Source organism: Epargyreus clarus, unplaced genomic scaffold (genome assembly GCF_041222505.1).
Source record: "Epargyreus clarus isolate Ecla_fem2 unplaced genomic scaffold, WU_Ecla_fem_2.2 ptg000015l, whole genome shotgun sequence".
NCBI lineage: Eukaryota > Metazoa > Arthropoda > Insecta > Lepidoptera > Hesperiidae > Epargyreus > Epargyreus clarus.
In genome coordinates, this window is record NW_027332223.1 from 4913812 (window position 1) to 4934947 (window position 21136).

The 21136-nt window shown below is 33.1% G+C and overlaps 3 protein-coding genes across 3 annotated transcripts; 1 reads left to right on the forward strand and 2 right to left on the reverse strand.

The window, feature by feature from the left end:
* Positions 1–704: 704 nt before the first annotated feature.
* Positions 705–12079, reverse strand: Tmem18 (transmembrane protein 18). Its single transcript, XM_073081242.1, has 4 exons — positions 11805–12079; positions 9850–9967; positions 4192–4340; positions 705–2694 (listed from the first exon to the last, which is right to left on the reverse strand). The coding sequence occupies exons 1-4, from the start codon at positions 11859–11861 to the stop codon at positions 2578–2580; spliced, it is 441 nt and encodes a 146-aa protein (XP_072937343.1). The 5' UTR covers positions 11862–12079; the 3' UTR covers positions 705–2577.
* A 1056-nt stretch (positions 12080–13135) lies between these two features.
* Positions 13136–19279, forward strand: Glg1 (Golgi apparatus protein 1). Its single transcript, XM_073081244.1, has 7 exons — positions 13136–14108; positions 14694–16384; positions 16459–16606; positions 17020–17246; positions 17613–17796; positions 18502–18608; positions 19052–19279. The coding sequence occupies exons 1-7, from the start codon at positions 13346–13348 to the stop codon at positions 19211–19213; spliced, it is 3282 nt and encodes a 1093-aa protein (XP_072937345.1). The 5' UTR covers positions 13136–13345; the 3' UTR covers positions 19214–19279.
* On the reverse strand, positions 19196–21123 carry LOC140748384 (DNA primase large subunit). The gene is made up of 2 exons (XM_073081245.1): positions 19684–21123; positions 19196–19550 (listed from the first exon to the last, which is right to left on the reverse strand). Exons 1-2 carry the CDS (start codon positions 20912–20914, stop codon positions 19288–19290), a joined length of 1494 nt encoding a protein of 497 aa, XP_072937346.1. The 5' UTR covers positions 20915–21123; the 3' UTR covers positions 19196–19287.
* Between the last annotated feature and the right edge of the window lie 13 nt (positions 21124–21136).

Here is a 21136-nt window from a genome sequence, read left to right on the forward strand (position 1 = left end):
ACAAAACATTTATTGTCCAAATAAATTTAATACACATAGACATAACGTTATGAGTCGTGAACTACTAAAAGCATTTATTATTTACGAATAAACTACGATGCGATTTTTCAACTACAAAAGTGCCTACATTAAGCCTCTCGGCTTTTTCTTTTAACCACCCTAAGGTGGACCTTCTAAAAGGATTTCGTCTCTAAATACTATTTTTTCGGTGTTTTTTTTTTTTCGAAAATAAAATGCTTTTCAAATTGCGAGTATCAAGTATGCGCCAAATGGATAGAGCATTACGGTTATTTTAACACGAAAATATAAAGGCAACATTCTAATACTATGCACTTTGTTACTTCGAAATTAGTAGTAGTTAGGTAGTGTGCCTAACCTACACTTACAGTTGAGTAATTACTAGTTCAAAGTCTTACAATACAATTGCACATACTGTACGCTATGTATTTGTGTCAACACATTCATTACGTCTTAACACTTTCTCGACTGCAGATACAAGGATTGGTGAAACAAATGTTATAGTCCGGTTTACTGCGTTTTACACTATCTATTGCACAAACGAATTATAAGTATGATAACTTCATCATTCTTTATCTTGAGTCTTCTACTACATTTGTTGACAAAAAAATAAATTTCGCGAACTATATGTAGGTACCTAATTAGGTGAGTCAGTTAACATTGTTCGCAAACATCTTTGTAATTATATTGACGATAGTTTATTTTCTTATAAATACCTCCGATAGTTTTGAATAAGTTTATTTTTTGACTATTCGTGACTAGCAATTATCGAGAAAGTATATATCAAAGAAAATAATGTATTTGAAGTATGTTCACAAAGTTATTTTATTATATTGATTTGCTTCGCATTTTTCAAAGTCCTTTTTAAAAGTTAACCTCAGACGGGAGTTTAATCAAAACTTTAAACAGGAAGAAATATCCAAACTGACCACCTATGAAGAAACTCTATCCTTGTGGACAGAAACTTATTCTGCGTGGATGTTATTTGGAAGGATGACGTAAACACCAGGTCCAATAGCTACTAGTACAATACGCAAAAAAGCCATTGCCTCCCGCCTTCTCTCTTCCTTAACAGTAATCCTTGGATCATTGACGAGTCAAGATTTACAAGAACGCGTAATAAACCAGTAAAATTTCATTATGAAACTAAGCTACTAGTTATTGTCAAGTTAACATTCAACACTTACTTTACAAGATCGCAACCCAATATATTGAATTTTTGTTTTGTAATCAAGTAAACGCTACGTGTCGGTTGTCTACATTCAATAATATTTACTCATTGCCTTATCAAACCGGTTTTCTAAGTAAACATCAAAAAGCGCCATATAACCTTGGAAAAGACTAGCCTTAAAATGTTATTGTGAATATTTTACTTCTATATACACAAAAACATTTGCAAAAATCACAAGAGTAATATAAAAGCTATATTATTTAATATTTACATTTATATACGTAATTAATGTTGAAATAGGAAACATTGTTCCATAATTAATGCAACAAAAAATTTAAGGTCGTTTAAAAATTATTAAAAAGATATATTTCGTAACTTGTTTGTTCTGTAATATGTCTAAACTTCCCATTTCACGTTGTTAACTAGGACGTTTAAATTGTTTACGTTCTAAGCTACGACTATCACTCTTAAAAAATGTAAACACGTGTGAAAAGATCAAACGGAGAGAATAACTTTTCGACGAAGTTATAGAAGTATATTTTAAGATAGATAAAAGGACTCACGCCATATTATGATAATAGCAGCATATTATACTACCACACGCCACACACTGGTGTAGACACATCATTTGTCACGCTTAGTGCAAGTTGTGTGCCGTCATTGTTATCAGAATTATGTAAGACATTACAAGTATACATTAGGATAAAATATTTATAGAATAAGGATTAAGAGACACTACTTCGAAGCTGTAGAGGAAAGATTAATAGATAAAAATGTCACTTCGTCCAATTCAAATCAAACAATCACAAATATTGCACAAAAATTATGGCCTCTTCGTTAAGAATTTCAATTTGTCCAAAAATAATTCAGATGGTTTTTTTTTTCAATTTAAATTGATATTTAATCGACATGTGTACAGTACAATTTTATTGCAATATCTACGGCTGGTATTTTCAAAAGAAATCATAGCCCAAAAAAGTATTAATAACATACATAGTAATTCAAAATTACAGATAGCCACAAATAAATATAAGTATACACTAAAACATTTTACGTACTTTAACACAGCGAATACAACTTAAAAAAACAATAGCCACGGATAAATAGACAAGTACATAATTATTTAATACTTGCCTTACGAAGGCAAGTATGGGACATTATGATTATGTACTTCGGGACAATGTACCTCTGGACGCTCTTACACAAACAATACCTCACATAAAATCGTAAAAAAAAATGCGAAAAATTGCAAATCTATTTTCAAGTTACGAGCCGTAGATATTGTCCCAAAACAATGCAATTATCACGACGTACCAACACGTAGACGCATCCAGTGTTTTAGCAAAAATAACTCCTTGTTAGTAACTATTGTTTCTCAGTTCATCTTCTTAGTCGGATTTCAGGTGTTGCTGTTCTCTCGTCATGTTCAACTCTTTCAAGCGCTGTCGGAGTTGGGCCTTCTTCAAGTCTGTCATCAGTTGCGTGGACTGGTACAACCACGAACCCTGCAATTCATAATAATAGATCCATTTCACGTTTATATTTAGCACTCTTTTCGAGGTAGTCGAACTCATTAAACGTGTTGGGTCTAGCGCTACTCCTACTTCAGTATGACAACAGTGTATTTAGCTACGGCGTTCTCACTTTAAAAAAAAATGCGTTATATAACAAAAATATATTACTAATTTCCTTAAGGGGTTCGTATCAGTTGGAATCTAGCTTAGGTATCAGCTATAGGGTGCCTGCCCAGTTTAGGGTCAAAAATTAATGTTCCTGAAAAGCAATGATCACTTAACATTGAGTCGAATGTAAGCTGATTCACCGCTTCCATGTCAGAAAACTAAAATATTTATTAATAACTTGCCAGATCACTATTGTGGCCAATACCTGTGGCGATTATAAAAGTTAGGTATAACATAACATTCTCCCTAGGTATGTTTATGTACATTAACTGAAATGAGGAAACTGTACATTATAAGGACCATGTACATCATTTTAAATGCAAGAAATTGATATATAAATCATACATAATACAATATTCGTGTAACGATGTAGGTAGATATGATTATCTAAATTATAATCCATAACACAAGTACTAACTATTAGATGATTTATACTTAATGTACTTATGTACCTACATAATTGTAGGTAATTAATTTAAAGTATTATTCAGTGATCGTTACGTTTAAAACAATTATAAGAATCCGTATCGGAAAGGCGAAATACTTATTCCTATACACCTATACCCAGTAATCCAATTTGATCAGATTAGTACGTAGGCGAAACTACTAACTACTTTGCGAAATGCTTACAAAACATACAGAAATAGCTGTTACTCGATCAATTTCAGTTAAACGGTCTATGGCAAGACAAACGAGGTACTTAAGCAGTCTACAATGTATTTAATTAACCATAAAACGTTTATTTTCCATTATTTGTAGAGAATTGCAACTATTAGCACCAGTTGAAGTGCTTTTAAAACTTTTTTCAGTTTTAAATAGATTTAATAAAAACATTATCAGTAATTATATAAGGAGTTATAGGAGTACCTGTATTTCTCTACGGCCTTACGGCCTACGGCCTTATATAACTATTCTCAACTTTGAAAACTCTATTTATTGAAACTCTTTTGTATTCAACAGCAATGTCTTTATGATCGACTGCAAGAAGAACTATAATCCTATCTAGAGTTGATTATAAATGTCCATAGGCGGCAGTTGCCACTTACAATCAGATGGATTGCAAGGTTCGTTGCTACGATAATATATAAAAATATTACATTACACGTATAAAAAGTAAAAAAGAACAATCGTACTACTGATAGCCCTTACTAAAAACCTGATCACAAACATTTAATTACATTGTTATCAGCAGATAACACACTATTAATATTTGTATTTTAATATTGCTAAAGTATATAGCTGGTGATTTACGCAATCGTCCCGAACGTAACCAAACAAAAACTCGTGACAGCTACGAAAACAATATAGGTACATACTTACCACCATTATCATGCAATTAAGCAGAATAGGTATGCAAAATACTACTGATATGAACAGTCCTTTGCTGTCGAAGTATTGCTGTCTAGAGAATAGTGTCCAATTTTTCGCAGCCACTTCGTTTATGCTCTCCGAGAAATAAACCAACAGCACTGAAAAAAATAAGATTAGATTATTAGTTGATTGTTCGACAAAACATAATTATAATTATCTTGTTAATAATGATAATTGTGATGATTGACTACTGTTTTTATGTGTAAAATTTGTCGTTGCAATGAAAATGTAACTAAAAATTTTGAAAAAGTATTGGATTTTTTTCAAATATTAGAAAGGCAGAGATTTATAATTACTAAGTGAGCTCTCTTAGTTTGTTCTCTTTTTAAAAAAAAGGACATGAATACATGCTGCTAACTTTGGATGAAGAGAACTTCTCTGTTCTAAATTAAAAAAGGACGACTAACAATAAACCTAACATAACATGTAAAATAATACACAATAGTACATTACGATACGCGTGACCAAAGTAGCCTATTTTTGCACGGCGTGAAGTTAGCGCCCGAGCGCAGCGAGGGTGCTAAACGCCGTGCACATAGTAGGCTACTTATGTCACAAGTATCGTATACTATTTTATAGCACTCTGTGACCTAAACCCGCATTTAAGCCACGCATTTCTGTGTCCAAAGTAGCCAATTTTTACACCGTGTGAATATTAATACACTACCCTCACAGTTGTAAAAAATAAACATAGCTATGAACGTTTCATACTTTTAAATGCCATTTAAAAATTAAAAGTGAGTAATGAGTATTTTGTTTAAAGCTATAATTATTTTAATATTTTATTTTGGACGTATTTATAAATGTTTTTGCCATTGTGTACATACTAAGCAAGAGAATCACTATAAGACTAACTATTGGGCTTTATCGAATTTTATTGTTTGTTTTGACTGTGTATTTTCGCTACACACCATAGTAGGAGATATTTAAATTAGGAATCATTATCAAAATTAGCCATAATACTGTTGTCGTATTTGTGGCATTCGGATTATCGAAAATTTGGATAATTGAGTTTATGAAGAAAAGCTAAGCGATTTAGGAAGGTGATGTTTTTCGACTATATGTTTGTTACGTATGTATTTTTCATTCTTTGGCAAACTCAAATGACTTCATTAATTTTGATACATGATGTGTCGTTGGATTCGTCTAAATTGTGGTGATAACACAGGTTACATTTTTAGCAATCGGGTTTTTGTTTTATTATAGTAACTATTTTGTTGCGATTTGGCGACTTTCCGGAATGTAAATGCACATGTCACAAAAAATGTAGCTGATCTGTAAGGGTTATTACAAAGTTACTTATTCACGTTTCACAATCCGAATAATCGCGAATATTTATAACTGAGGTCCGGATAATCGATTTTCTACTGTATCACTGTTAGTTATGTATTAGTACATTATGTGATTGCTTATCATATGTTTCTTTAATACGTTTAGGTGGAGTTCCCATTATAAGTCATTGGTCTAGACGCCTGTATGTAGCCTAAATTTTAATATTTAATATTTTAGCCTAGATTTCGACGTATGTGTGGTGTTAGATTTGTCTTTATCACAAGAGCGGAATAATTACTAAAAGTTCTAAATTTCAGTGGTTTTGGTTGTGTCACATTTTTATTGGATTGCCAAACGTGAATAAGTAACTTTGTAATAACCGCAGATCAGCTATATTATGTGTCATATGTGCATTTAAATTCCAGAAAGCAGCCAAATCGCAACGGGAAAGTTACTATACGTATATACGTTACTATCCCTGCAATTTAAATGAATCCGACGACACATCATATGTCAAAATTAGTGAAGTTGTGTAAGTTTGACAAAGAATGAAAAATACATACGTACAAACATACCGTCGAAAAACATTACCTTCCTCAATCGGATCAAATAGTTTTTCTTCATAAACGCAATTATCCAAATTTTCGATAATCCGAATGCCGTACGGCAACAAATAGTTCGCCTTATCAAGTTTCTACGGGAGTAGTATTATGGCTAATTTTGATAATGATTCCTAATTTAAATATTATGTCCTACTTTGGTGTGTAGTGAAAATACACAGTCAAAACAAACAATAAAACTCGATACAGCCCAAAAGTTAGTCTTATTAGTGATGCTATTGATTAGAATATACACAATGGAAAAAATATTTATAAATACGTCCAAAATAAAATATTAACATAATTATTGCTTTAAAAAAAATGCTCATTACTCACTTTTAATTTTTAAATGGTATTTAAAAGTATGAAACGATCATAGCGATGTTAATTTTTTACAACTGTGAGGGTAGTGTATTGACATTCGTACAGTGTAAAAATCGGCTACTTTGGACACGGAAAAGCGTGACTAAAATGCGGGTTTAGGTCACAGAGTGCTATAAAGTTAATTAAATGCATCATGAAACTATGCCGTATATCGCGTTATCTCGCACCATGGCCCAAATTTAACACGGATAAGGCAATTAACAGATACTGATAGAAATGTTTTATGTTTATAAATGATACATATAAGTACATTAAAATTGAGATAATAAATTCAGTTGTAGATGAGACAATGACAGGACCGGATAGAGTTACTCCATTTTTTGTACAATAATACTCGAAACGATATTTGATAAGCAATTATGGCAACATTAAATATTTTTATAATAACGCAAATTTACAAAAAGGAAGGAATTTTTTAGTAAATAAAGTATGACTGGAAAAAAAGGCTAAAAATCTAGCAAAGGAACATGCAAAGCAATTTTTAGGCTTTTTCTTCAGTGACGATACAGAGGTAGATGTAGTCGAATATAAAGAAGGTATAACAATTCATTTATTTATCTCATCGCTTTAATAAATTGAATCTGGCATCGATATATCCTTCGGCTATTTTCATCTAGGAAAGTAGGTACATACAAATGCATCTGTTTTGGCGCAAGTAATAATCACACAGATGTCGATTAGAGACAGGTGTACGCACAGACTTCTCATCTGTATTATCTCAATAATAACTTTTTACACGCTAATGAGTTTCGTCTAGCCAAAGTTTTGTATTCAGAGTTTTAACATCTCTGCCTACCTATTTCAAGATACTATCTGTTTCATAACAATTGGTCACTCTTAGATATCTAAAACCTAACTAAAATAAAACACGTTTCCTGAGGAATTTGGAACGCCTCATGAATGTAAGTTGGTACATAACTTGCTGTAAAGAACAATATTTACAGCAATTAAGTACCAACTTACCATCTTAACATATTATACAAATAATATACAGGGTTACTGAAAATTCCTGAACTGAAATAAAAGTAGAAATCATTTGCAATAGATTTTGTCATTAAGTACCCTAGCTGATAGTGATTTGTTTTTGAGGTATTCAAGTTTTTGTGTTTTTATATCTAAATACCGATTTCAGGCAAAAAAAATGCTCCTAAGTGAATGTCCTATTTTGATCCTATTTTTGTGCATAATCTTATACCTAACATCACAAAATGACAATACGCTGTAGTAGTACTCTTAAACTTTACGTCGCCGCTTTACCAATAGGCTCAGTCAGTTAGAAACTAGAGCTTCAAATTTTGGGTCTACATATTTATTTTGAACGACCTTTTTTAGTCCACATTCAGAGACTATTTACTATTCACTTACTTAACAATTTTAGGTACATTATTCGAAGCAAGTGTATACTAATAAAAGTAAGTAAATCGTGTCTAATATTTCAAAGTTCAAAGACAAACGACCTTGCTTATTCCTATATCATTGATGTAATAGTAACTCATACCTAGCTTTTGTACGAAAGGTCAACGTAATATTGCAACCAGAATATATTTAGCTCTCTCTTCATAATATGTACAAGTTTGGTACAACTCGTCCGAACATAAAAGCTAATTAAAATCGACCTTATCATTAAAGAACGCGAAGAATCTTAATAAAAACATAAACATTGTTACTGTTAAATTATTAACATATAAAGTATAAAGTAACTATCAAGGTCTTCTAGAACGTTCTCGAAATAATGTTATAAATGAATCGCACGCATGCTTATGGATTTTGAGGGCAATTTTGGATCTAGGAAGCTTCAGATAATCTATATGTAAAACTCAACCCAAGAGGTTTGTTTTAACTATAGATACATCATAGAGTATATATGGTTTTAACCCTAAAGGTACATCATAGAGTAGGTACATTGTACCAAAAAGGCAATGGTTGCCTTTAGATTGTTTTCACTTCCTTTAACCGAAAATCAAACTCCTAAATTATCAGATTTTTCTGATGTGTTCTGAGTAAGTGTGTGAGTTAATAGTAGTATAATTATTATTATTTGCAATTACCCTACAGAAGAAACCTACATGCCCATAAGTTCTTTATAATGTTCTCAAAGTAATGTGAAGTCTACCAATCCCGGCATAGCATGATGGCCATAATAAAAACATAGAATTCTCATTCTGAGAGGAAAATCAAGGTCCTGCAGTGGGGCAGTAACAGGATTGATCACAAGATAATATAAGGTACTACAAAGGTAGAGACAGACAACTAAGTAGAGAAAGGTACAATATTTTCTTTACATACACTATAATTTTATCATAACCATCATTGTAATGTTTCTCAAACGAGGATAAATCAGTGTTTTAATAAACATTTTTTATCAAGTGTTTCATTTACAAGACAAACATAAATATGAATCAATATAAGAAGCACCTTTGATTTGCTTAACTTTGAATGAACAATTCTCTCTTGCTAGTGGTGGGAACTAAAATGTACAACATTTCAGATTAAAAGAGATATTATGTGAAGAAATCACTTTTAGTGAAACCAAGATAAAAATACAATTGTTTCATTGTATATTAAATTTGTCAAAAAATATCTACTTTCACAGAATATAAATTAAGTACGTCAGTCAAAGACACAACTTAGTACAATTAATTATGCAAGCATCGGAACGATAAGAAACTCATTTCAATGAAGAATAACATTAGTGTTGGCTCTTGACCTTATATATTGTCATTTTAAAGTTGAATGTAATTTTGTAAGGTCACAAAGTACAATGATTCTTACGATGTATATTCATCTATGTTGTAATAATTGAAAGGTGGTAGAACCAGTGTTTAAATTGGAAGGTACCACCGCCGTACATATTTCTAGCGTAAAATGCGTGAGGGAACCATATCGGTCCGAGGAGCAGCAATACATCTGAGATCAACCACTGTTAAAACCTCTGTTATGCATGATGTTAGTCAAGTGGTATATAAATAAATTTTGTGCAACTATTATATTAAACTTACGCCTATAACTATTTATACAACAATCAATTTAGAAACGAAAATACGGTAGTATGTAATAATAGCAGTCTTGGTACTGGCTGAAATTTGTGTAATCTTACATAACGTCTATTTGACTGATGTAATACTAAGAAATGTGTATTTTGAATTAGAAGTCTTCTGTTATGCATATGGAGCAATGTAAGTTGCAAATCTTTTGCAACTTTCAGTATTGCATTTATAGGATACACAGTTCTTGGTTGAATTAAATCAATACCTATGTAGTAAATATGCTCTCAATCATCAAGGACTATTATAATTACCCATTCTAGGCAGAATATAATAAAATTATGATGATAATAATAAGAATCACTTACATAAAGTTATGAACAGTATTATTTGGAAGTTTCCATAGTTTCTGGTGGAAAAACAGGTGAATGTGACCAAGATGTGGAAGGATAGTAAACCAATGAGCCAGGGATCGCGCCACTCAATCTGAAACAACATAATGGCTATTATTACGCTATATAGAAGGAGTTAATTATTAAATATAGCATGTGCCATTCAACAAACAGTGGAGTTACTTGATGATAATTATATTTTTTTTTATAGTATAGAAGTAGCAGACGAGAATGCAGTCCACCTGAGCCGTAAGTGGCTATTGCCGCCCATGGACATCTGTAACCAACCCCAGATAGGATTAGATATTCCTACCTGAGGTTGGCCACAGATGCGCCGCTACCCCTGAGGACTAAGCTGGAACGCCTCAGAAAAGTATGTCTTCTTTACCACACCCTTCAAAATGGAACACAGCAGCACCTAACACTGCTGTTATTAGGCAGAAATAGGTATGGTGGTGGTGCTGCCGGTGTCGAACCACAAACAGTTCTACCACCTTCAAAAGTAGTGTTAATAAAAGTTCATAAGGTAGTCACAAGGCATATGTGACAAGCTTCAGGAAGATACCTTATTTTTAATAGAGTCAATTACAGGTCTATGGTGGGAGGACTATGCGTTGTCATCAGGCGGAGGGCATCCTTGTTTGGAACCCAATTAAATTTAATAATAAAAATATGATTGCAATCAAGTCCTAATAGATCAGGTGTCTTGTCTAGAGTAAATCTGTAGCATTGATGAAAATATTTTATTAATATGCATGAGTATGTTTTACCACTATTCAAAGAATGCACACCTATGACCAATGACCATCCCGACGGACAACTCGGGGACACGAAAATGTTCAATTGTAAGAAAAATAAAAACTGACGATTAGTCAGCGAAATTGTAAAAATAATCTTTTTTCATCGAGTAGTTTTTAGAGCCGGCGGCGCAGCGAACTTATGATATGTCGCGAAAATAAAATATGCCATATATTTTCGATGTTTTACCCAAAATCGCCTACTAAAATGGTCAGTATCAGTATACTTATACTACGCCGGCGCCATCGCATTAGAACGCGTATCTGATATTGTTGTACGTATATAATCGCTGCTAGGTTCAATTCTTAGCACCAACCGGGATAACCGGCCAGTACATTGATACTGTACATACGTTAGCATCAGTGTTGGCAACCTGGGAGATGGCGTTGATCGTACCAGGGGCGTAAAATTATCGTATTTGCCGAAAAATTATCGTACATTTCATAAGAACGCGGGCCGCGAGTAGAGATGTGCCGAGTCAGGTCGACTCGTGGTGGCGTTTTTTTTTTTTTTTTTTTTTTTTTTTTTTTTTCTCTTCCGTGCTATTGTTGTTTGTTTATTGTTGTACTCGAGTACTTTGGAATCTCGAACCAAAAATGGCCGAATCGGCACATCATTGGGCGCGATGCACGCGTTCTTATGAAATGTACGATAATTTTTCGGCAGATACGGTAATAAAAAAAAAATTTTTATTAATAAATCGCCCTTTTTCCGAAAAAAATATCAATTAAAGGCATATATATATAATACGTTTATGAATTCATTAAAACAGTTTCCCAAAAAGTTTCAAGTACCCAATTATCGTACATTTGCGTACGATAATGACTCGCTATCGTACATCGTACGGTGGTATCAAATTATCGTACATGTACGATAATTATCGTACGGTTGGGAACACTGGTTAGCATACGTGCAGTATAATATTTGAAATAACCACCATGTAAATGCCACAAAATATAATGCACTTTACTAATAGACACCATAATAACATCAAATACAAATGAATCTAAATTAAATTAAGTACATACGTGGATAAACCAAGGTAAGATAATAAACGTAAATAAAGCAAATGTATTGATCAAATAAATAACTATCACGTCAGGAAATAAATATTTGATATAAACTTTACTTACACTGCGGATATAAGACACAAAATCGGATATTTCATTAACTTCGATAAATCCTTCCATTTGTAATGCACTTTCGTTTGTTACAGTCCGTAAATTAAATAAACAATTTGATACCGAAAATAACGATGACCAAACAAACCACACAAATACGATTCACGTCTTCACAACTGCAAAATTCAAGATGAAGATATGCGAAAAGGTGTACACAGACAAGTAAAAAATTAATTTCTGACTTCTGAGTTTCTGACTATTGAGTGGCCAAATTTGTCAGAAATGACAGTCAGAATTTTTACTTTAGTTCTTCTTCTTCAGCACCTGTTCCATTCACTCATTCAATCTTCAATTAAGGCATATGTCCACTGCTGTACTCATTTAGTTATCTCGCGTTAAGTCACAAAAGTACTGCACAATTATTTTTCTCACTTGACTATAAAAAAATATTTTACAATTTAAGAAGTTTTATTATAAATACAAAAAATAATAGCAAAGTAGTAGTCCGCGCCAAACTGCTAGTCCGCTCAAAGTTGTTGCGAGCATGTGTAGTCATACAATTTGCTATGGTAACGCGATTCATTTCTATATTTAGAGAGACTATACCAAGAAACATGAAATTGTATTTTAAATTTAATAACCAGAATGTATATTCTTGAAAATTTGAACATTATCTATAGAACTTTGCATTCGATATAATATAAAAATATAACATAATCACAACTAGAACTTAGCTGCCACTTAAACATTTATGTTTTCGATGAATTAACATTATCATAATGATGAAGGCAATATAGTTATGTATTAAAATTATACAATATTACTAAACAGAGGGGGCAACTGTCCCTTGATATAGTGTCGAGCGCCCTAAGCAGATTAGTATACTCTTTTACCCCAGGAACCGCTTCGCTTACTGTTTGTCTATGTAGTCAGGTCTTATGGTGGGAAAGCAATCCTACTGTGATCAGAAAGTATAGTCCGCGCCAAACTGCTAGTTCGATCTAAATATAAAAAACGAGTCGCGTCGAATAGCAAATTCTATATAGTTACCCGACCGCTGCCTACTCTCGCCCACGGATACATAGCTGCGTTAGTACACCCGTACGTTGCTATGGAATATATGCTTGTAGTTGTGCGCAACAACTTCAGAGCAGACTAGCAGTTTGACGCGGACTATAAATTTTAATTAAAGCAAATTTGTATATGCGCTATTTATGGTTGTACAACAAAGTTGTCTATGGAAAAGTAGTAAAGTTTTGGCTAAAAAGATAAGAATTTAAGACTACAAAATCCAATTTAAAAAAGAACATTTTTTGTTTATAAATTTTAGGTTTATCTTTGTTGTCTTGTCATTGTCATTTCATTTTGGTCTATGTATCTTTTTTCGTAATTAGTGGCGCACTCGTCCTTTTCATGTTATAAATAACGGTGTATTATGTTGTAATAAACCTATAACAGGCAGCTATTTCAGCAGAAGAAATGAAAACAGTGATGTGTTCAAATAATTCCAGCTGTTGTGTTTGTTAAACCTGTGGATTAGCCGGCGAATCAAAATGTTTAATTTAATATTCATAGAAGTAATAGGTGTATTGGCAGCTTTATTCATAAATAACGTGAAAATTGTACATGGGATAGACAATTTGTTAAAAACGCCGAGGGATAGATACATAATTGATTTGAATGAATGTACTTGGTTCGAAAAACAGTGTTCACATTTAAATGATGATTTAGCGTTGTTATCATGCGCTTTGAATGCGACACACAATAATAAGACTCAAATTTCATTCCTCTGCCAGCACAAGATATGGATACGACAAGCTGAACTCATTGATAATTCCTTTCTTGATTATAAGTTAAAAGGACCATGCCAGGACGAAGCGATAATGGACTGCTTAAACCCGACTATGAATTCGATAGATTGCGTTTTGAAACGAAAACCCAGCATCAAAGATAAAAATTGTTTGAGGTTGGTGAACAAAATCGAAACCTTAATTTTTAATGATTGGCAAATCACCAATAACTTCTTAAAGAATTGTTTTGATGACATCGAAGCTCACACTTGTGGTAGGATTCCTCCTGATCCTAAAAGTTTGTCACAAATGCAGACTTTAAAATGTCTACAAGGCTTCGAACCAAACCTGCGACCAGAGTGCCAGTCGGAATTGATTGTGCTCCAAGAAATGAAGTACACTACACTACAGCTTGACAAACTCGTATTTGCTGCTTGTAACTTGGATCAGAAGAAGTTCTGTCCTGAAGAACTTCCGGGTTCCTTACTGTTGTACAAATGTCTATCAAGGCATAAATATGAAAGAGGTACTTTGTCTCATAATATAACTTTACAAATATAATGTAGAATGCATTTTTTATTTTATTATTTTTAACTCATTCTTGTTTATCTACAATCAGTCGTAAGATTATAATCAGTTTTGGATAAATAATTAATAAAAAAGTATAAGCATAACACAGTTTAAAAACATTAATAGGAAGTGTAATAAATTATAACAAGATTGATTTAAAATTGCAAATAACAAAATCTTAAATTTGACTAAATATCCCTAATGCACATAAATTACATCATAATGGTTGGCTTACACTTTGTGGTATAAAAATTACAGTGAATGGCCAAAGAATATATTTAGAAAGCAACAAATATTTATTTTTGATGATTTGAAGATGCTTTGTAATGTTTTGAAGAATGGGCTCCACATATTGTTTTTTATGTTTATTGCCGAACATGTCTTTCTTATCACATTTTTAATTTACACAATCACTAAAAATTGTACTGTTATTTAAAATGAGTTTTTAAAAAATTATAACATTTTTATCTCTTAATACTGTATTCATTTTAATTATTTGATGTTCACCTATTTAATAAATGCAATCAATTTTACTTTTCAGAAATGACTAAGAGATGCCAAGACCAACTGTTTTACGTTCAGCGGAATATTATCATGAATTATAAAGCAAGTAGGGGTTTAGTCAAGTCCTGCAAGGAAGACATACGAAAATATCACTGTCGTAAAGGTGTAGTGGATGACAAGGATGTACGTCTAGCACAAATATTATTATGTTTAGAAAGTAACTTGAGAAATAATACACTGCAACCCGAATGTATCAGTGAAATGACTGACCATCGAAAAATGCTGATGGAAGATTATAGGCTATCCCCTGAACTCATGCAAAGTTGTGCCAATGATATTACAAATCTCTGCAGAGGCATTGAGGCACGCGGGAAAACAATACATTGCTTAATGGAACATGCTAGACCCAGAAAACGAAAAGAAAAGAGAATAAGCATGGCATGTCAAAGATCTTTAGAGATTTTGGTACAAGAGGCAGACCCAGGTGAAGATTGGAGGGTAGATCCAGTCTTGCGTAAAGCTTGCAAGATTGTTGTTGATAAAGCTTGCAAAGGAGTTGATGTTGGCAATGGCAGAGTTATGTCATGTCTGATGGAAAAACTTGGAACTGAACAAATGACCCCGGATTGTGAGACAGCCTTGTTGCAAATACAATATTTTATATCAAGAGACTTCAAGCTTGATCCACAGCTTTATAAAGCTTGCAAAGATGATGCAGTCAGTCAATGCAAAGCAAAACTTCAATGGGCAGATGTAAATGACCAACAGGCTGAAGAGGATCCGCTTGTGTTACCCTGTTTATACAACTATGCATACAATTCTGATTTGAAAGGTATACTTAAACCGGCTTGTGAACAGCAAGTTCGAAGAGTAATGAGACAAAGGGCAATGAGTGTGGATCTATTACCTGAAATAGAAGACATTTGTATAGATGATTTGGCAAATTTATGTTTTGAAAAGACAGGCAAAGGGGAAGAAATATTATGCCTTCAAACTAAAATTAAGGAACTGTCAACCAAGTGTCGTGAAGTTGTCACAAATTTTACAGAAATACAGAGTGGGCACATAGAACTGAATGCTATTGTGAGCACACATTGCCGGGTACCCATAGAGAAACTGTGTTCTTCAGAACTGAAAAGCAAGAAAGATGATGATGATGTTTTAGAATGTTTGTTTTTACATAAAAATGAGGCAGAGGTGAAGAGCAATATTAAATGCAGGGCAGCTATCGAACATGAACAATTGATCTCATTGAAAAACTACAAATTTACAAGGAAATTTAAGAATGCTTGTAAGTCTTATGTTGTAAGATTTTGTCCAAGGGCACAAACGAAAGGTCAGGTGGTGATGTGCTTGAGTGAAATTGTTAGGAATGATACAATTACTAGGCGTAAACATACTATTGTTAAGGAGTGTAGGCAACAGCTGAGAAGTCAGCTATTCCAACAGAAGGAGAGTATTGATTTGGATCCCGAACTGAAAGAGGCTTGTAAGAAAGATCTACAGGAGTTTTGCCCCACAGTTCCTCATGCTGAGTCCGCAGCACTTGAATGCCTTCAAACAGCTAAGGGAAAGTTAACTGAAAGTTGCAGGAAGGCACTTTTTGTTGTAAGAAAACAAGAGTTTGCAGACAATGCTATAGATTATCATTTGATGACAAGTTGCAGTGATATGATCGATATGTACTGTCACCACACTGAGCCTGCAACAATTTTAGATTGTCTAAAGGTATAATCATGCCCAAAATTTGCATAATGATTGAGTACATTATGTTGAGTATCTAATTAAGCTTATTTTTCCAGGCTCATCAACAAGAACCGAAATTCAGTAATAACTGCAAATTGGTCATCGTTAACAGAATGATTGAACAAAATATGGACTACAGATTTAACAATTATTTACAGAGCGCATGTAAATCTGACATTAAGAAATACTGTTCAGAAGCTATTGGTAAGTAACATGCGGAATCATTGTATGAGGATATCTGATACAATGGATTCATGGTCATTACATCAACTTTTAATTTATTATTAGGCCAGTTGTATATTATTGTACATAGCAAAAATTGAGAAATGGGAAACATTGAACAGCACCTCGAAAAATACCATGTTTATAACTAGTTATTATAGCAGGGTCAGGTATGTCAGAGTCTACAGACATAAAATTAAAGTAATTAGCATAGCAATGATAATATGTTACCTCACTACAGAAGTATTTATGACCAAGGACAATTTTATAGCATACAATAAATTTTAATACTTATCTGATATACGATTGGACGAGGTACGATTAGTGATTAGTGTCTTAATTTAAGATTAGTAATTGTTCTATCTACTTGTTTGATATGTAATATTTTGTTTCAGCCAATGAGCCTCAAGATGTTGAACTTCAGGGCAAAGTTCTGTACTGTTTAAAGGCACAGTTAAGGCTGTCTAAATTGGAAGCCCCTTGTGAAAACGAACTTGCAAATGTACTAAAAGAACAAGCGTTAAATTACAGACTGGACCCACTGTTGGGAAAACTCTGCAAAGCAGAGATTCAGACAATATGTGCTGTGCCAAATGATTCTATTACGAATTCTGATGGTCAGGTAAGAATGTTACCTCAAAATTTTGGCAATATTATCAGAATGACAATTTAAAGAGCCATTACACAAAATTCCGTCAGAATTAAATATTAAAGCAATAATTTCTGATTAGTACCTATATCACAAGTTTAGAATTTGTAGTTGTGATGATGAACAATCCACTTATTATTGTTTTGATTAGCAAATTTATTAATTTCTGCATTTTATGCATGGCTTCATAAAACCTTGAGTATTCATTTGGAGTTATTATTTGGAAGCACACTATATTTTACATTTGAAGGTTTTAGTGTACTTAGGAAGGTCTTATATTATGGTTGGATGATTTTAAAAAGATGCAATTATGTATTGCAATAAATTTTTGTTTTGTAGGTAGAGGAATGTTTGAAAAACGCTCTTTTAAAACACAAGATCGTTTCGGCTGAATGTGCGCGAGAAGTCGTCAATATAATCGAGGAGACCGAGGTGGATATCGAGGCTGATCCCCTGCTAGAGCGCGCTTGTGCTTTAGATTTGCTGAAATACTGCAAGGACTTGGAACATGGCGCTGGCAGACGTAAGATTCTTTCGGGGTTTAAATAATTCGCCAAATACGAGTCGAACTTGCACATGGAGGCTTCCGTACCACCAAATGTTCATTGTTTTTTACTTATTTTTATTCATTTTATTATTTTCAACACTACTTAGTTATATGACACCAAAATAGATGGCATTGGGGTGATGATGAATGATACTCACGTATCATTCATTCATGTGTAATAAAATTAAAATAACTATATTAAAATATGTTTTATGGTTCTTATTTGTATTTATTATAATACTATTTATAGTAGTAAACGGATTGTAAAAATTTTAACCGTTTTCCTAGTACAGTTTAACTATATTTCAGTTTCGGCATATTTCTATCTAACTGATAGAAATATGCCGAAAAATACCGGTTTGTTGTATGGAAACCCCCCTTTAATATTCAACTTTATTTTATTTTTAGTATTTGTTGTTATAGCGGCCACCATTATGCATCCTCTGTAAAAAAATCATGAGTCTATCTATTACGGTTCCGGAGATATAGCCCTGTGACAGAAGGACAGACAGTGAAGTCTTAGTAATAGAGTCCCATTTTACCCTTTGGGTACGGAAGCCTAAATATAGTATTTCAAATATGGAATTAACATATTACGTCTGAATTCATGCTACCTACCTATTTTAAAATGTTTGCAAGTAATTTTATGGAATAAAATAACAAGTGATCACTTTGTTACAGGTTTGAAATGTTTAAAGATTATACTAAACGACAGTAATAGGAAACTCGAAGCCGAATGCGAAAAACAACTTTCGAATAGATTAGAAATGTACAGATTTTTAGACTCTGTAAGTATGCAAATGTTTTTGATTAAAAATGAATTTTGTCAGAAATGGATGTGGCAAAAGAATGCATTGCTGCATAAAGTAAGAACCGCTTAATGTATTCAAATATGTAGTTATAGTATTTCTTTCATTTTAAATATTATATATTTTTTTATATCACGGCGTGCGTAAATTGACGTTTTACGCACGCTTCGCGTGCGCAAAACCCCCATTTCCGACCCCGTAATATAAAATTTTATACAACACGCGGACGAAAAATGTTTTTCTGACTCGTGTGATTGCAGTCCTCGCCTGCGGCTCGGCCTGCAAACTCACACTTGTCAGAAAAAAATTTTTCGTCCTCGTATTGTAATGTACTATTTTATTTATTGTTTACTGACTTTTGTGCACACCTTTTTTTAAATATAATTTATCCTTAATGATTAACACTTCTTTTTTTATTACAGGAAAATGTGTTAAATTTCGGAGACGTGTACAAAGAAATATCATCGTCTCCATCCAAGAAATATTTCTTAGTAGTAGGTATTTCTATAATAGGATTAATTTTTATATTTGGGTTATACTGTGGCAGGATGACAAAAAGAGCTATGTATATAAAAAGAAAATAAACCTTTTTTTATGTTCTCATTATTGTGTATGTACCTATTATTAAGATTAAATTTTTTTAAACAAGAGACTTGTATTATTCTTTCCATTCAGATATCTCGTCGAAGTCCATGTCTTCGATCTCTTCGATCATAGGATCCTTCTTAACAACATTTTGTTTAACTTCTTTTTTTATTTCCACTTTGCCATCTGTTTTCAAAATCTTCTGACTCTCTTCAAAAAATTGGTTCGGGTGATTTATGCCAAGGCCAAGGTCAGTGTTGTGCACAGCATCAAAATACTTGCTACAGGAAACTTGGAAGTGCCCTCTCTTGGCCGTGTCAACAATATCATTGACAGCTGAAATAAAATGAAAATATAATGGTAAAGTAGACATTAGTAAAACAATATATTTCAAATCAAATGTCACACTTTTTTCATTCGGGAAAGATATTATAACTGTCAATAAAATGGATTAGATAAAAGTGAATACCTTGAGGATCTAATCCATATCCTTTTAGTTTATTCTTCAAATTGCTAGGATCACAATGCCTGTAAGGGCAACCATGGCAGTCTCCAGGACCAACATTACCATTTATTATCTTCAAACAATTGAATGGCGAATAATCCTTCTTGCTACCCTCTTTACCATAATTATACCTGACATTATAGGCATAAGATTTTTCAAATTTATCAGCCTCCATTATCTTAGTGAACTCCTCTCTCCAAAATCTTAAAGAGTCTTCTAAAGTGACACCAATGCCCTTCAAGTATAGACCATATTGGAGTCTACCGCCATGTTTCAAGTGATGCGCAGATCTAAGTGTCTCATGAAGCTGCCTCATGCAAAGTGGGAAAGACCTAACAGACAGGGAATCAATACTTTCAATTGGAATAACTACTTTCGTGTCACTGTAGTCTTTTCCTAAGTATGTTAAGTGCAATCCTTTTAATAAACCAACTAATCTCTCATCCTGTTCGATCTCTTCCAAATGGTGACGTGCAACTGCCAATGTCTGCTTTAAATGGGTTCTGAATTGTGTTGAAAGCACTGATATGAAATCCTTATCAGGTATATAAGCATATCCATCTTTAATGAACACTTTCCGTGCCCGCACAAGGTCGAGTACCTCATAGAACTTTACCTTGTAAAATTTAAATTTTTCTATATCATCATAAGGTGTCGACTCTCTTAAAAATGACATAAGCTCGTAACACTCTTTTTCAGATATGCTCGTGTAGCAAAGATTGTTTAATTTAAAAAATGCGTCAATAGCATCACTTTCCATAGTTATAAATCTCATTCTAAATAATTCTAATTCCCTCGCAATAAACCAACGACGCTTCTCTTCAGTTCTGCAATGAGCTAGCCTGAGAATGAAATGTGCGATATGGTCTTTCTCACGTGCCTGCAAATCTGCTTTTTGTGGCCCATATGAAGTCTTTTCACATAACTTTGCATAATATTTAAGACCTTGAGTCCTTAACTCACGTAAGACGAACTCCTTCCATTCCTCTGAATACAGTCTCAGACCTTTTAAAGTAGTGGCAGTTTCTAAAATCCGGAGTAATTTGAGTCTGTCTAACGTTACATTTTCAAACTCTATCAAACTTATGTCCTTGACTGGTGGCACTTTGTACATTTGTAGATCATGAGGATAACCTTCTATTAAACTAAGGTTCTCAGAAGGTTTAGTAGACTTTCGTTTTATTTTGAAATCCATTTCTATAAAGAAACCACTTTCCCCTTTTTAAAATATGTACTATTTCTTATGGCCCTAATTCAAAGTATGAATTTGAATGCGGAATATTTGGATAAACTCAATTTATTAGTCCACTATTTATAATAGAAACTAGATTCTATTTTCAGTATTGTTGCAGTTTTGATAAGTTTTCGCGCTCTTTTTTGACGGAAAATGAATCTGGACTTGACAGTTGACAACCGA